Genomic DNA, 17,534 nt, shown 5'->3' on the forward strand with positions numbered 1-17,534 from the left:
TCCTCCTCACCAAGCAATCACATACAATGCATTACCAAGCAAGGTGTGAAGAAAACTCAACATCAACAATAGTATTTGAACACAAATCGTCATATGAGAATCTTCCAACAATTAGCACCTACAACCAATCAACAATTCAACGATCTCAACACCAATATCTCAATAATCTCAACATAGAAAATAACATGAATACGAGAAATTAAAGAATTAAACAATCTATCTAAAGTACGTAAGACATAATACACAAATAACATGGCACAACTAAGGCTAATTCTACATGCATTCTTATCCCATGGGCAACGCACATACAACCCACCTTGCATATACGTCTCCCCTGACACATAGATCACATAGAAAATAGACTCGATTCTACCCTATTTCCCTCAAAGCAAGGTTAACCAAGATACTTGCCTCTTTCCGGAGCACAATCAACAATCCAACACCACTTTTCCTTTAGATCAAACCTCCAAACCAATCGATCTAGTCAAATATTGTTCAAACAAGTCAAAACAAGCTTTAAAACTACCCTCGAATGAAAGAAGGTTCATTCTTTAACATAATTGAAAAAGTCAACAAAAGGTTAACCGGGGCTCACGTGGCGAAATCCAAAATTAAGACCAAATCCCAATTACCCATTCACTCCTGAGCCCGGATATGTGATTTGTTTTGAAATTCGACCTTAATTTGAGGTCTAAATCTCAATTTTACAAAATCCCTAAATTCTACCCAAAATCCTCAATTTCTACTTTGAAATTCTTAGATTTGATAATGCAATTCATGAAAAATACTGTAAAATAACCTAAGTCCCGATTTCCCCACATTTTACCTACGTGCAGATGTCACAATTGCAAACTCTTGTTCACAATTGCAAGCTTCAAAAATGCAAACCACCGATACCAAATGCGATTAGTGCCTCAGCTTCACAGTTATCGCAAATGCGACAAATCCTTCACATTTGCTAAGGCACCTTTCATTGCAAATGCAGACCAAGCTTCGCATTTGCGAAGCTGCCTTGCCACTACTCAATGTCGTGATTGCGACACATCCATCTCAAATGCGACCCCCTGGATCACAAAAGCGACACTGACTTCACAATTGAAAAGACTTACATCCCATGCCCAATATGGAAAATGCGAGCCTGGCATAAAAAATGTGAGGCTCGCATTTGTGAACGCAATTGCGAGACCTGCGGATCATACACAACAACAGTTGCCTTCAGCTGCCAAAACTATCCGAAACATATCCGAAACTTACCCGAGCCTTTCGAGATCCAATCCGAATATCTATACAAGTGTAATAACTTCATACAAACTTGCTCGCTATCTCCAATCATCAAAATAACAACAAATATCAAGAATCGATGATTAAAACTCAAGATTTTCATGTTCAAAACTTATTTTTCCAATTGAAATGGTCACGGATCACCCGGGACCCCGAATAAACATGTGTACAAGTCCAAAAATATCATACAAACCTACTGTAATCGTTAAAATACCGATCCAAGGTCATTTACCAAAAATATTGACCGTGGTCAACTCTAGCCATATTTAAAGTCAAAACTCACATTTTCTTTAAAATTTCACATATAAGCTTTCCGGAAATCAATACGGACCACACACGCAAGTCATAATTCATCAAATTGAACTATGAAAAGTCTCAAAATGCAAAAAAGGGAGCTAGTACACATAACGACCTATTAGGTTGTTACATTCTCCACCTCTAAAAGAAACATTCATCCTCTAACAGACTTAGAAATGTACCTGGACTGGTAAAAAAGTACAGGTATCTACTCCTCATATCGGACTCCGACTCCCAAGTATCCACCTCAATCAGTTGACCTCTCCAACGCACTTTCATAGAAGGGATATCTTTAGATCTCAACTTTCGAACATGCCGGTCTAGAATAGTCACCTGCTCTTACTCATAGGTCAACTTTTCATCAAGTCGTGCCATGTTGAATTCTAAAACATGTAACCTATCTTCATGGTACTTCCGAAGCACGGAGACGTGAAATACCGAATGTACTCCTACTAGGATAGAAGTTAATGCAAGCTTATAAGGAACCTCCCCAACTTTCTAAGGTCTCAAACAGGCCAATAAACCTCGGGCTCAACTTGCTCTTCTTTCCAAATTGAAACACGCCCTTCATAGGCGACACTCGGAGAAGAACCTTCTCACCTTCCATGTTAGCCACATCTCGAACCTTCCGGTCCACATAACGCTTTTTCCTGGACTGAGCTGCACGAAGCCGCTCCTGAATCACCTTCACCTTCTCCAAAGCATTACGAACCAAATCTGTGCCGAAGAATCTAGCCATATCTGGCTCAAACCATCCAACCGGAGAACGACATCGCCTCCCATATAAGGCCTCATACGGAGCCATTTGGATAATTGACTGATAGCTCTTGTTGTAGACGAACTTTGCTAAGGTAGAAACTGGTCCCACTGACCCCCGAAATCCATAGAGCATGCCTGCAACATATCCTCCAAAATCCACTCGGACTACCCGTCTGTCTGAGGATAAAATACGGTACTTAGCTTGACCCGCATGCCCAACTCACGTAGAACAACTCTCCAAAAGTGTGAAGTGAACTGCGCTCCACGATCTAAAATGATAGAAATGGGCACACAGTGCATGCGGATAATCATCCAGATGTAAATGTTAGCCTACTGGTCCGAAGAGTAAGAAGTCACCACCGGAATAAAGTGCTCGAACTTAGTCGACCGGTCCATAATAATCCAAATAGCATCATACTTCCTCATGGTCCGTGGTAAGCCTACCCCAAAGTCCATAATAATGCGCTCCCATTTCCATTCCGGTATCACCAACTTCTGAGTCAACCCTCCCAGTTTCTGATGTTCATACTTCAGTTGTTGATAATTCAAGCACCAAGAGACATGTCCAACAATGTCTTTCTTCATTTTCCGCCACCAATAGTGTTGCTTCAAGTCACGATAAATCTTTGTTACACCTGGGTGAATGGAATACCGTAAAATGTGAGCCTCCTCAAGGATCAACTCCCTCAACCCATAAATATTCGAAACACAAATTCTACCTTGAAGCCGCAAAACACCATTATCCCTGATCATAACCTTCTTAGCACCACCCCGTTGCATCGTGTCTTTCAAGACCAATAAGTGAGTATGCCGCCACATAAGCGAGAACCCTGATAGGCTCCGAAATATCCAACCTCATAAACCAGTTGGCCAAATCCTGAACATTCATGGCTAATGGCCTCTCTTCTGCCGGCAAAAAAACCAAACTACTCATGCTCTCCGTCTTCTTACTCAAGGCATCGACCACTATATTGGTCTTCCCTAAATGTTATAATATGATGATATCATATTCTTTCAAAAACTATAACCATCTCTGCTGCCGCAAATTAAGATCCTTGTGCTTGAATAGATGGTGGAGACTCCGATGGTCGGTATAGACCTCAGATGGAACGCCATATAGACATTGCCTCCAAATCTTGAGTGCTTGAAAAATGGCTGCTAACTCCAAATTATGCACAGGTTAGTTCTTCTCATGGACTTTCAACTGATGAGATGTGTAGGCAATCACTCTACCATCCCGCATCAATACCGCGTCAAGCCCAATACGCGATATATCAAAATACACAGTGTAAGATCCAGAACGTGTGGTCAACACCAATACTAAAGGTTATAATCAAGCCATTCTTGAGCTTCTGAAATCTCTTCTCACACTTGTCGGACCATATGAAAAGAGAACCCTTCTGTGTCAACTTGGTCAATGGGGCTGAGATAGATGAAAACCCCTCCATGAACCGGCAATAGTACCCCTCCAAACCCAAGAAGCTCCAAATTTCTGTAGCTGAAGTATGTCTAGGCCAGTTCTGAACTGCCTCAATCTTCTTAGGATACACCTTGATACCATCTGAAAACACAACATGACACAAAAAGGCAACCGAGTCTAACTAGAACTCACACTTTAAAAACTTGGCATATAACTGACGATTCTTCAAGTTCTGAAGTGCAATCCGCAGGTGCTGCACATGCTCCTCTCTATTGCGAGAGTAAATCAGAATATCATCGATGAAGACAATCACAAAGGAATCCAAATAAGGCTTGAACACTCGTTTCATCAAATCCTTGAAGGTTGTTGGAGCATTAGTCAAGACAAATGACATCACCAAGAACTCGTAATGACAATAATGAGTCCTAAAAGCTGTCTTAGGGACATCAGATGCCCTAATCTTTAACCTATAGTAGCTAGATCTCAATTCAATCTTGGAAAACATCTTGGCACTCTAAAGCTGGTCAAATAAATCATCAATCCTAGGTAACAGTTACTTGTTCTTGATAGTGACCTTGTTCAACTGCCGATAATCTGTGTACATCCTCATAGATATGTCCTTTTTCTTAATAAACAACACCGGTGCACCCAAGGTGAAATACTCGGTCTAATGAACCCTTTGTTAAGCAAATCCTTCAATTCTTTCAGCTCAACTAGAGCCACACGGTATGGTGGAATAGAAATAGGCTGAGTATCTAGAGCCAAATCAATGCAAAAGTCGATATCCCTGTCGGGTGGCATACCCCGACAAATTCATAGGAAACACCTCTTGAAACTCACTCACAACCGAATCCATAAAAGGAACCTCTGCACTAGAATCACAGATATAAGCTAAATACGCCAAACACCCCTTCTCGATCATATGCTGAGCCTTCAAATATGAAACCACACTGCTAGTGGAGTGACCGAGAGTTCCTCTCCACTCTAATCTTGGCAACCCCGGCATAGCTAAGGTCACTGTCTTGGCATGACAATCCAAGATAGTGTGATAGGGGGACAACCAATTCATACCCCAAAATTCACAATATTCAGCAACAAAATATTAACTACCGTATCAAAACCATTAATAGTAACAACACAAGACCAATACACCCGATCAGCTATAATAGAGTCTCTGACTAGTGTAGACACAGAAATAGGAACATCAAGAGAATCACGAGGCATATTCAAATGCGAAGCAAAATATGAAGACACATAAGAATATGTAGAAATCGAATAAAAAAATACGGAAGTATCTCTATGACAAACTGGAATAATACTTGTAATAGCTGCATCGGATGACTCCACCTTAAGTCTAGCTGGAAATGCATAACAACGGGGCTGAGCCCACCAACCTGTCCTCCACCTCTCGGACGATCTCTCACTAACTGACCTCCACCTTTAACTAACTAGACTCCACCTTAGGCTACCTGACCCCACCTCTAGCTGGTTGTGCGGGTGGTAGAGCTATCAGTGCCAGAATCATAGCACAAGTACCTTGTTGTGGCATACTGCTTTGTGACCTCGGGCAAAACTTTTTGGTGTGCCTCAAATCTCCACATGTATAACAAGCCCTTGGGTGACGTGATTGCTGACCCTGGAACTATCGCCGTCGACCTAAATAACCACCCTGGTAACTCTGTATTAGAGGTGCACTAACCGGATCTGGAGATTCTTTGTATGCTAGCTGCTCAGAACGAGGTCTATAAGCTCTCTGACTACCTGAAGTACCATGGGTAACCTGTAGAGCTGACTGAACCGACTTGATAGGATGGACTCTACTAAAGGAACTTCTGTCTCTAGATGAGGCACCACTAAATCCTCCAAAATGATGAGGCCTCTTTTCAGAGGTCGCCTCCCTCACCTGACCTTTGATGCGTTCAATCCTCCTAGCGATCTCCGCTACCCGAGAAAAAAAAATATCATCCTCGGTATCTTTGGCCATCTGAAGTCTGATGCCATATGTAAGGCCATCTATGAATCTCCGTACCTTCTCCCTCTCGGTAGGGATCAGGATAGCTACATGGCGTGATAAATCTATAAATCTAGTCTCATACTTATTAACGGCCATGCTACCCTACCGAAGGAGCTCGAAGTGATTGAGCAAATCTCTCTCTAAGTGAAGGGAATAAACTTCTTCAAGAACAACTGCGAGAACTGAGCCCATGTGAGAGGTGGTGATCCCGTTGGCCTGCCCTGCACGTACACCTGCCATCACCTTTTGGCAGAGCCATGCATCTGAAATACAATGAAATTAATTCCATTCGACTCTACTATCCCTATGTTGCTCAAAATTTCATGGAGATGGTCCAAGAAGTCATGGGAGGTCATTAGAAGGTGTACCACTAAAGTGAGGGGGATACAACTTGGTGAAACTGTCCAACCTCTTCAGCTCATCAGCTGACGTCGCGGGTCTGTCACCGGGCTGTGTGGCAACAACAGTCTGAACCACCCCAATTGGTAAAACTGTTGAGGTCTGATACCCGTGAGCCTGCTCTGTAGTGTGAGTAGCGGGAGTCTAGGCTTCTCCCCTGATTTGAGAAATGGCTGGTGCCACAGGAAACTATAACGATTTAGCCGATCGTTTTGAGTTTTTAGCCTCGTTTCCTTTGTTTGATGCTTTACATATGTGTATTTGTGATTATGAGACTCGTGGGAATGGTTAGTTTGGTTTTGGGAGAGTTTTAGATTGAATTGGACACTTAGTCCCTTGGTTGAAGATTTAAATTGTTAGAGCTGACCAAAGTTTAACAGTTATGGGGGATTTATTGTATCAGCGCAGTCTTTATTTAAGATATTTTGACTTTTAGACTTGTAATATTTCGTAATTCGTTATCTTGAATCGTTATTGTTATGTTTGGGTTGCTTAGCAAGTGAGTTAGGCACCATCACGACCCGATGGTAGTTTTGGGCCGTGACATAAGACGTGATCGAGTTGTTGTATTTTGGGGGAGACAAAGTGACAAAGATTACTGCTGGACTAGTGAAAATTTTATTGTAGTGCGCTTGAATCTCCTTCAAGAGAGCGAGATATTCGCGTCTCATTTTATTTTTTAATTGTAATTATATTTTCACTAACAAGCTAGATATAAACATGATTGTTAATCCCCTCCATTTTGTGTAAGGTGTCTCTATTTAGGAACTCAAATAATTTTTTTCTATTATAATAAAATATTTTAAATTGTTAACGATGTTGATTCATATTAGTAGTATTCTTATCCGTGTTCACATCCAAAATTCAGTATTTAAAATTAAAACCTTATAATCCGAAATTCTTCACCTAAATTGAGACATCAATACTAAATTTTGTCGTAGAACTGTGGGCATCACGTGGAAAAGAAAAACTGTAGATATCATAGCTCCGCATTGTGGAATCTCAACCACTTGACCAGTCAAAAAGCCAAAAGGAGACTTTCTTTTTTGGCTATTGGCATTAAACAAAAATAAAAACACAAAAGGGAAAGAGAGACAAAGTGAAAACCAGCCACTGAACAGCTAAAGCCATCGCTTTTGTATAGCAGCAGCAGCCAGGAACTTCCCTACCTATCTATATATAGTACAACGATTTCTACTTCAGACATAAAGTTTCTTCAATGGCTACTCTTTCCGTAACCCGAATTTCCTTGTCCCTTTCACTCATTACTTTGACAGCTTTCTTCTTTACTCCTTCAACTGCCCAAACTAAATGCAATATTAATTCAGTGTACCAACTCGGCGATTCTCTGGCCGACGCCGGTAATGTTATCCGTACACCCGGCGCCTCCATCATTTTCCGCGCCGACCGCTCTCCTTACGGCTCTACTTTCTTCAACAGACCCACTGGCCGTTTCTCAAACGGCCGTGTCATTATCGATTTTATTACCCAATCTCTCCAACTCCCTTTCCTCAATGCTTACTTGGACAGGGGTGCTGCTTTCACACAAGGCGTTAATTTCGCCGTGGCCGGTGGTACGGCCCTCAACACTTCCTTCTGGACTGCCCGAAACATTCGGTTGCCCACTTGGAACACCCCGCTCGCAAACCAATTAGGTTGGTTCAAAACTCATCTTCAGTCCACCTGTGGCTCCAGATGTGCAGACTCTCTCAAAAACACTCTGATAGTAATGGGGGAATGGGGTGGAAATGATTACTACAATGGGTTTTTCCAGAACAAGCAGATCCCAGAAGTTAGGACATACGTCCCTAACGTTGTCGCGGGGATTATGAGAGGCATCAAAGATGTGATTCAGCTCGGAGCCACGCGCTTTTTGGTTCCAGGAATTTACCCACTCGGGTGCTTGCCGCTGTATCTCACATCATTTCCTGATAATAATACAGGCGCGTACGACCAAATGGGTTGCTTGAGGAACTACAATGACTTCGCTTCGTATCATAATAGATACGTGAGCAGGGCTATCGCGAATCTGCAGCGCGAATTCCCGAATGTTAGCATTGTGTACGGGGATTTCTATGGTTCCCTTTTGACAGTTATGCGCAGTGCTTCTTCCTTTGGATTTGACCAGAACACGTTGCTTAGTGCATGTTGTGGAACTGGAGGGAGGTATAACTTTAACTTTAGGACCGTGTGTGGAGCTGCTGGGATCAATGTTTGTTCGAATCCGGCTAGATACGTGCACTGGGATGGAATTCATTTGACAGACGAAGCTCATCGTCGTATGACAGACATTCTTGTCAACGACATGTTGTCCAAATTCAGGTGTGCTGTTTAGGCAACTAGCCAGGTTGAAGATTATTATATATATCCAAGATTGGATATAGTTGGGTGTTTTAATTACGGTCAAATGTATGCTATATGCTTCATTAAGACGGGAAAAAACAAATTAAGAGAAATGATGTAATTGCCTTGAATCTTTTTGTTTGATGAGTGGAGCTAGAGGTTTTGATCACGTGCTTTCTGTAAGGTGTGACTATTCAAGCGTCCAGGAGTTCTCGTTTCTTGCTAAATGATGAAAAATTACTTTACCAAGTTCAGTTGAGCCAATAAGACTACGTTTATTTTCGTTAAATTCAGAATTTGATTTAAATTCTCATTTATGGTGAAAATCAAACGAAATCACTGAGTTAGTAAGTGACAAGATATGATTTTTTCTTTTAAATGGTAATTAAGACAAAACGCAGCGCGTCTCACATGAGTTTCACACTTTACCCGCTAGATATCTTTTGAATTTTTAATATGCAGTGTTCGTAAATATTTACGTATATAACCAGTTATTTTAATATCAATGTTTTAAAAAAAAAAGCAGACATAAGATCCCTTCATATGTTTATTCTGTGGTGTATAGATAGAAGAACATCGATGATGAGGTGATTCTTGTATAATAAATAAGATTTTTAACTGTAATCGTCAATCATGCATATAAAAAGCGCATAAACAGATTTACGTTATATTGCATTTAGTTTTATATTGCATTTAGTTTGTAATTGTATTACTAACACTTAAAAGGCAGATAGATTGTTGTAAGGCTGGCAAGTGGGCCGGTCCAGGCCCGGGACCGGCCCGGGACCGCGGGTCAAACGGGCCAAACGGCTAAACGGGTCAGGACCGTTTGGTCCGGTTTTAGCGGGTCTGGTCCGGTCTCGTGGGCCGGTCCTATGTTTGGGCCCGCCAGGCCCGGGATTGTTTGACCCGTCAGGGCCCGGGACCGGACCGGACCGGCCCGGTCCCTTAGCGGGCCTAGCGGGCCCAACGGCTATTTTTTTTTAAAAAAAAATTTTTTTTTTTTTTATAGCCATTTAACCCCCCAACTTTGTTTTAATCCCAAACTTTTTATAATTACACTTTTTTCCTATTTTCAACTATAAAGATATTGCCATGATTTTTAATGCTATAATAAAAATATAACGCATTGATTTGAATATCTCTTTACAATATTTTTGTCTTTTTATATATCTTAAGCTATACATATAGTATAATATAGTATAGTATAGTATATATATATATATATAAGCTTATATTTATACTATACTATAGTCTATACTATATATACATCTCATAAGATATATAAGCTATATTCGATATACATATATATATAAGCCTATATATATACTATCGAATACGGCTTATATACTATAGTATAGTATAGTATAATATATATATACTATATATACAACTTAAGATATATAAACTATATTCGATCAAACTATCCATAATCATAGATTGTTCTAATAGGGACTTTAGGAATAGTCCATTTGTTTAACAAATCAAGGTTTTGAGGTATATCTACCTCTTCCAATCTAGTATTTTTCATACTAGTTTCTCCTAAATCCATATTTCAGAAACATATCTATGTCGAATATTTCATATCTATCTTATATATACCATGAAAGTACCTAGGCTCTGATACCATTTAACAGGATCAAGTGGCGGGCGGTAATCCGCCATGCCTTCTCAATTAAATTAAAACAGAAATCACCGTTTGACCGGGAACTGGACTTGTTTCACACCTCACATCTGGCTTTTATATGCCTGGAAGGTTTCCACCAGTTAAAGATTTCTATTTTAACATATTTGAGAATTCTTAATCTAGCTAATTCAGTACCCTTATATTTAAAGACTGGCGGTAATCCGCACAATCAGTAAGGATAAGAATTGAAATATACTTGAATTTTATATATAGTTTAATGACTGTATGGAAGGTTAAAAACCTTTACTCAAGCAAGGGGTCTGTCATAATATAATACATACTTTTATTGAGCCCATGTGTCTAGCAGTTCTAACCGTGAAAGAAGATGCCCTTTTAACTCCTTTATCGGGCTGAGGTTCACGGCTGGCTAGACGGAGCCACTAAGGCAAAGCCAATAAGAGTAGTGTTATATCAGACTGTACCAACCATCTTGACACCAAGTCAAAACTCTATATATAAAACTCATTTATATTTTAATAGATGCCGTCGCTTTCATAGTGTATATAGGAGAGAAGTTAGATACTCAACATAGATATGAAGTCTCTTAGCCGGACATCGTCACGGCCAGAGAGGAGAGACTAGAAGAAAATCTAAACTAAGAAAGACAGAAGTATGTACCTTGTGGCCAAGAAGCAAGGCCCTGAAGATGAAGAACTGAAAACTTTTATTTATTTGTTCTTCTATTACAATCTACAAACTTCAAACTAACTCTTTACTTACACTTAGATAGAGAGAGAGAGAGAGTTCTAGAGAGAGGGAGTCTTGACGTCTGCCTCTTAAGAATGAACGAATGACTTCTATAAATAGAAAAAGAAAAGGAATCTATGAACAGTAAAAGTGGGTCCCCGTGGGTCCCTGTAACAGTGTTTCTACTGTAGAAACAGTGTATTTACTGTTGATGAACAGTGTATCTACTGTTCGAGTGGGTCCGGCGGCTTCACTATGCTGTAGGTCCGGCGGCTTCACTGTTTGAGTGGGGTCCAGCTGTTTCACTGTGCTGGTTTCTTTTCCGCTTTTTTCAATTTGCGGATGAATTCTTCTGTATCATGTAAGTCTTCTTCAGATAATATCCTTTCTGCTTCAATGGGCTGAGAATCTTCAGCAATATCATCGTTGCTTGTTTCACTTTGCATTGACGTATCTGACTTTTCATATTGATTAATGGAAGACAGTAAATTTCTTTTAACCTCTTCCAAGTAACTGTTAATCATCTCTGTTTTATCTCCTTCTTGAAAGGAGATCCTTCTGGCAATATGCCTCACTGAACTGTCATCAATTACCTCTTTCTGAGGTTTACTGGAATATTCTTGGATCTTCATCTCGATTGAATCCAAGAGCTCTTGACCATATAAGGTCTTTGTTTTGGGATCCTTCTTCATTAACTTGTCCCAAAAATTATTGTAAAAAGTCCTATATAAGCAGGGGACTTGTTCTTCAGTGAATCCGACTTCTGGATTCCATTTGTGTATCCAAGGGATAGAAAATTCCAGAAAGAAATATATTTGGTTAATTTTTTCTGGGTAGCAGATATGATCTGCGTGGTATAAATCGTTAATAAAAGGAGAAATTTTTATCCATTCTTTGTATAACATGAGAAATGGATCTGGTAAAATCTTTATTGTTGGACCGTGGTATGACCACCAGTTTAGAAACCAATTAGGAACAGTTGTTGCAAATATCTTTGCACATACTTTTATAAACCAAGTATGTTTGTGTCTATCATTATTGTAGTATAATACTTTATCAAAAGCTTGGATATAATCCCAATAAGTAAAATTTATTTTATTTTTGTTAAGGCTTATCTGCCTTTCCTTCATTGTGGATATACCCCAGTCTTCAACAGATATAATCTGTTTAATTATAATCTTCGAGAAGTTATAAACGTTCTCGTCTGTGCTATACCCAGAAAAGTGCTGAAAATCTGCACTTCCAGTACTGGTCAGTATCGTTTCATAGTAGGAACGGGTTTTGTATGACTCACCCGGATAATATAACCCATTTATCAAATACCTTTGGAATATCTTCCATGGTTCTTCTTTTCTCTGAATGTCAGAATTTTCTAAGAGAAATATCATTTCTCTTTTTGGCACTTTCTCGTATGACTTGATATCATCATTGTCATCTTTAGTAATGGAAGCAAAAGTATTACTTTGCTTAACAGAAGTATCTTTCTGTTTTTGAGCAGTCAAATATGCCTACAAATGTGCGTATAACGGACTATCTTCTGGAATATCTTCCAGATGGACGGATGGTCCAATCGATGATTCTTCTCTGAGAGATATCCTCTCATTGACTAAACTCCTTCTTCCCATTTGTATAACTGGGGAGTTTGATGAGGATCCGTATGACGATCCCGAAGGTGATGACCTTCCTTTGGACTGTGGGGATGATCTTCCCCAACCTCTACCTCTTCCCCTACCCCAGGGGGTTCCATCCTGTAAATATTCACGAGATAAGAAATCTGGCAGAGAATTATCAATTCCCTTTTTATATTGTATTTCAAAATCAAAAGGGGCTAATTGAGCTTGCCATCTTGCAAATATCATTTTTGAGGCATCATGTTTAAAATCTTTATTAAACATATATTTAACAGATTGTGCGTCAGTTTTTATCAAAAACTTTTGATTGTATAAGTCGTCCTGAAATTTTAAAACACATTTTACTATGGTTAACATTTCATGTGCCACAGTAGCATATTTTTTCTGGGCTTCAGACCATTTACCAGAATAAAATCTAATCAGATATTCATGTTTATCATTGGGATTTATCTGTTTTAATATCCCTCCATAACCAATATTAGACGCATCAGTCTCTATAATTTTTTGCCATGTAGGATTAGCAAGGGTTAAGCAAGGTAAAGATTTAACACGTTGTTTAATATTTTTTACCAAAGTAGTGTGACTATCAGTCCAAGGGCTTTTATAATTCTTTTTTAACCTATCATATAAGGGGGCTAAATCACGTGACAGATCTTTATAAAAAGGTGAAATATAATTTAAACTTCCCAAAAATCTTTGTAACTGAGTTCTATCAGTAATAACATCGGGAAATTTTGAGGCAAAATCAATCGATCGTTGAATAGGAGTAATCTTCCCCTGACAAATATAATGTCCTAGGAATCTAATGTTAGTTTGAAATAAGCTCATTTTTTGTTTTGAGATTACCAAACCATTTTGTATAACAATTCTTTTGAAAATATCTAAATGCTTAATATGCATTTCAAGTGTTTTGGAAAATACCAAAATGTCATCGATATATACAATGACGAAGACTAGATAAGGGTTGAAAATATCATTCATAATTTTTTGGAATTCTGAAGGGGCATTTTTTAAACCAAAAGGCATAACATTCCATTCATATTGCCCAAATGGAACATTAAAAGCAGTTCTATAAGTATGCTCTTTAAATATTTGAATCTGCCAATAACCAGATTTTAAATCAAATTTTGAAAATATATTGGCGTCATATAATCTAGACAATAAATCTCTTTTATTAGGAATAGGATACCTAACCCATTTCAAATATTTATTCAAGGGCTTATAATTAATGACTAATCTAGGAACACCACGTTCCTTTTCAGCTGCGTTATTAACATAAAAAGCTGTACAAGACCAAGGAGATTTTGAGGGTTTTATCAAACCCTTTGATAGCAGACTATCAATCTCTTTTTTGCAAAATTCCACCAATTCTGCATTCATCTGACAAGGTCGAGATTTAGTAGGAATATCATCCTCAGTGAAATTATCTTCATATGGAAGAGTAACAATATGCTTTTTTCGATTCCAAAAAGCACTAGGATGCTCAGCACAAATATCAATAGCAATCTGCTCGGAAATCAATTTGATTTTTTCCTGTACTTTAGTAGAATTCAGAGTATCAAATATATTCATACTAAACATTTCTAATTGTAAAGAATCAACATGTTTTTGCTTCATATCAATTAAAGCATTAATATCTCTAGTTACTGGATCTGTAACAAAAGTATAACTTATCTCTTTATCCTTATAAGTAGCAGTAAAACCTTTCGAGTCTATGCTAGTAAAAGGATAAACGACGTTAATAAACGGTGTTCCAAGTATAATTGGAGGGTATAACTGGTTTTTTACCAAGAAAAAGAAGTGAGAAATACAGACTTTATTCTGACAAATACCCGTATTAGGAAGTTTATACTTTATATCTAAAGCATGTCCGGATGCAGATCTAACCATATGAGTAGTTTTTTGAAAATATTTCGTAGGTACTAAACCTTCTTGAATGCAGCTAACATCTGCTCCACTATCAATCATGGCAATGTTTGTAATTGAGAAACTATTATCAATGAGAATAGTACATTTGATGTACCATTTATGAGCAGTAATAATTTGCATCATTCCTAGAAACATATCATGTTTAGGATTAAAATTAATAGGTTTTTCTTCAATATCATTTTCAAAAATACCTTTGTTTTTATCATTAGATTTCTCAGCTGGAGAATTGATTTTCTCAATCTGAGTAATCCTATGATCACAAATCATTTGATTTTGTTTAAGAGATTTGATCTCTCGTTTTAAGTTTTCAACTTCAATTTTTAAATCATCGAAAGAAGAATCTCTTGCTGGAGATGCATTTTTGTTTAACAAACGGTTATTAACCTCTAGTAAGGAATAAGGCGGGGAATATTCAAATTCTTTTTCAAAAGATTTTGCAAAACCAGAACTTGAATTAGAACTTGAACTAGCAGCCAAATTAATAATTTTTTCACGAAGTTTTTCATCATTAACTTCTTTTAAAAGTTCTATTATATTATCAGAAGTAATAGTTTTCATGTTTAGGTCTTGAAACTGTGATTGTAATTTATAAAATTCATCATCACAAGTACATGTATCACCTTTGCAAGTTGTACAAGTATTATCAATATTTTTATCACTATCAGATAAATCAAGCAAATCAATTTCAGCTTCGGATTCTGATTCAGAATAATAATCAGATTCCGATCCAGAAGTATATAACAAACTATAAACCTTATCACGTAGTTCATCTTCTAGTCCTAAGGTTTTCAGCTTTTGAAGCTTACAATTTGGAGCTATATGGCCAAATTTACCACACTTATAACACTTAATGTCAGCAAGATCTCGCTTAGACCTATTTTTGGTAAATCTAGTAGACTTGCGATGTGCTTTCTTGGCTTCTCGTTCTTCTTTGGATCTATATCTAGATCTCTTTTTCCTATAAGGACTGTCTTGATTGGGGTATCTATGATACTTATGTTTCTTTTTCCTATGAGTAGAAGTTTCGGGTAAACCGAACTGGGCGCAAAAGTCCCCTAACTGGTTTCTTTCTTTAAGCTTATCCATCTTAAGTTGTCTGGACAATCTTAATTCATTGCACAGGTTTAATCCTTCCTGTGTGCAAATTCCTATTAATTTACCATAGGTATAGTCTGCATAAGGAATTTCTCCATAACTACCTCTTAAAACCTTTCTAACTCTTTCGGCAAATAAAGAGGGAAGGCCATCTATGAACTTAGCTTTCCAATGTTCAAACTTATTTTCTGGTAGTTCCATCACTCTACTCATAAAGGTGTCTTTATACCACCTAAACTCACTTAAAGTCTTACATCTAAGGCTATTAAGGAGAGTACAAACAGTTTCATTTTGGTTGGTAAATCTACCATTGAAGTGTTCTAATATAGTAAGAATAAGGGTATAAACGGCATCTTCTCTATTTGCCACTAGGGCCATGCCTAAGTTATCAAGTCCTTCGTCAACGGCTTTAGCGTTAATAACCATTGCCCTTTCGTCGACAGACAAATAATTGTCCCACCAGCCACGAAGTTGGCCAGTAAAACCTGCAACAATCATTCTGCAAATATTCCTATCTGTATTTTTTACACTTTTACAGATAGTTGCATACATAAGCATTCTATGTACTAGAATAGTTAACTGCCTATCAGTCAAACCATCAAGATTCCATTCGTAAATTTCGGAACCACTGTAAGACGTATTAGTCTGATTCCAATCACGTTCCTCTATTAAAACATCTTGAGGAGTAGGACGATTGTAATAATAAGTCTGCATTCTAGGTTTATCAGCATATCTGCTATCTGCAAACTTACTATTCTTTTTGGGGTAACTTCTGAGTTTATTAAACTCTGACAAAACATCCTTTTTATAGTCAAAAGTAGAATCTAATTTATCAGCAAAATCATTTGATAAATCAATGGGTTTGATATTCAAACCGGATAACTTTTTATCAAGAAGTTCTTCTAAGTCTCCAAAAGATTTAAATTTAAAATCCTGAATATCAGGAGGTCTTTGAATATGAGTAACAACAATCTGAGGTTCTGATTTGCTTCCTGAAGAAGAGGCAATATCAGTCAAAGTCTTTTTCGTATTCATCTCCTTAATCAAGACTGTTAAATCATCAAGTTTTTTATTAAGAAAACTAACGTTTTCACCCAAAACTTTAACATATAAACTCAAATAATTATTTTGAGAAATTAATTTATTAATTTCTGCGATGCTGACTGCAGCAACATCTTCATCAATAAATTTTTGAAATGCAGTAAAAGTAATACCTGTATTATTAGGTAAAACAAAAGATGATTGAGGAGGATAAATGGCTTTAGTAATATTGCCACTCCCGTCTTTATAAGATCTTTCCAAAACTTTTATAAAAAGTGGTAAATATGTGGTTATAAACCAAGGAACAAAATACATAATTTGATTATGTAAAGCACAAGTTTCATAAAACTCTTGTGAAATATTGTTTAAATCTTCCTTACTATAAGTATCAAAAAAACCAAGTTTTAAACTGGTTCCATTTATCAGTAAAAAATTCTTTTTGAATATAACCTCTAGCTTATGACCCTGGACTAAAATCAATTTGGTGTGGAATCATTAAGAATCATTGGGGTCAAAATCCATTTCGGACGCAGAAGGAATATCCTTATCAGAAATATTATCACTATCCTGAACAATATTTGTTTTGGGGTTAATCTTAACCCTTTCAACAGGTTTATCACCTACTTTAGTAGAAATTGTGTGTAAAGATGCAGCACGATTTCTAGCTGGTCCATAGACTGGTTCAACAGGAGAAATGTGTTGAATATCAGGCAACAGTCTACGACTAGTAAAGGAATGTCTGTTATAACTAGAATTAATAGTAGGCAACATTCTATTATTAGAAAATGACTGTCTACTATAAGTGGAACTATTATCGTCAAACTGAATGCAAATCCTACCATCCGGATTTTGAGTAATATGAGAATACTCAGTATTACTAACAGTATCAGTTATCTGACTGGGGGATATAACCGAATCCAAAGTCCATGTGGTTGAAAAATTAATTTCTTC

At 37.7% G+C, this 17,534-nt stretch overlaps 1 protein-coding gene across 1 annotated transcript; it reads left to right on the forward strand.

The window, feature by feature from the left end:
- The first annotated feature begins 7,283 nt into the window (after positions 1–7,283).
- On the forward strand, positions 7,284–8,682 carry LOC107778460 (GDSL esterase/lipase At5g03980-like). Its single transcript, XM_016598719.2, has one exon. It carries the CDS (start codon positions 7,390–7,392, stop codon positions 8,503–8,505), a length of 1,116 nt encoding a protein of 371 aa, XP_016454205.1. The 5' UTR covers positions 7,284–7,389; the 3' UTR covers positions 8,506–8,682.
- Positions 8,683–17,534: the final 8,852 nt, after the last annotated feature.

Source organism: Nicotiana tabacum, chromosome 21 (genome assembly GCF_000715075.1).
Source record: "Nicotiana tabacum cultivar K326 chromosome 21, ASM71507v2, whole genome shotgun sequence".
Lineage (NCBI taxonomy): Eukaryota > Viridiplantae > Streptophyta > Magnoliopsida > Solanales > Solanaceae > Nicotiana > Nicotiana tabacum.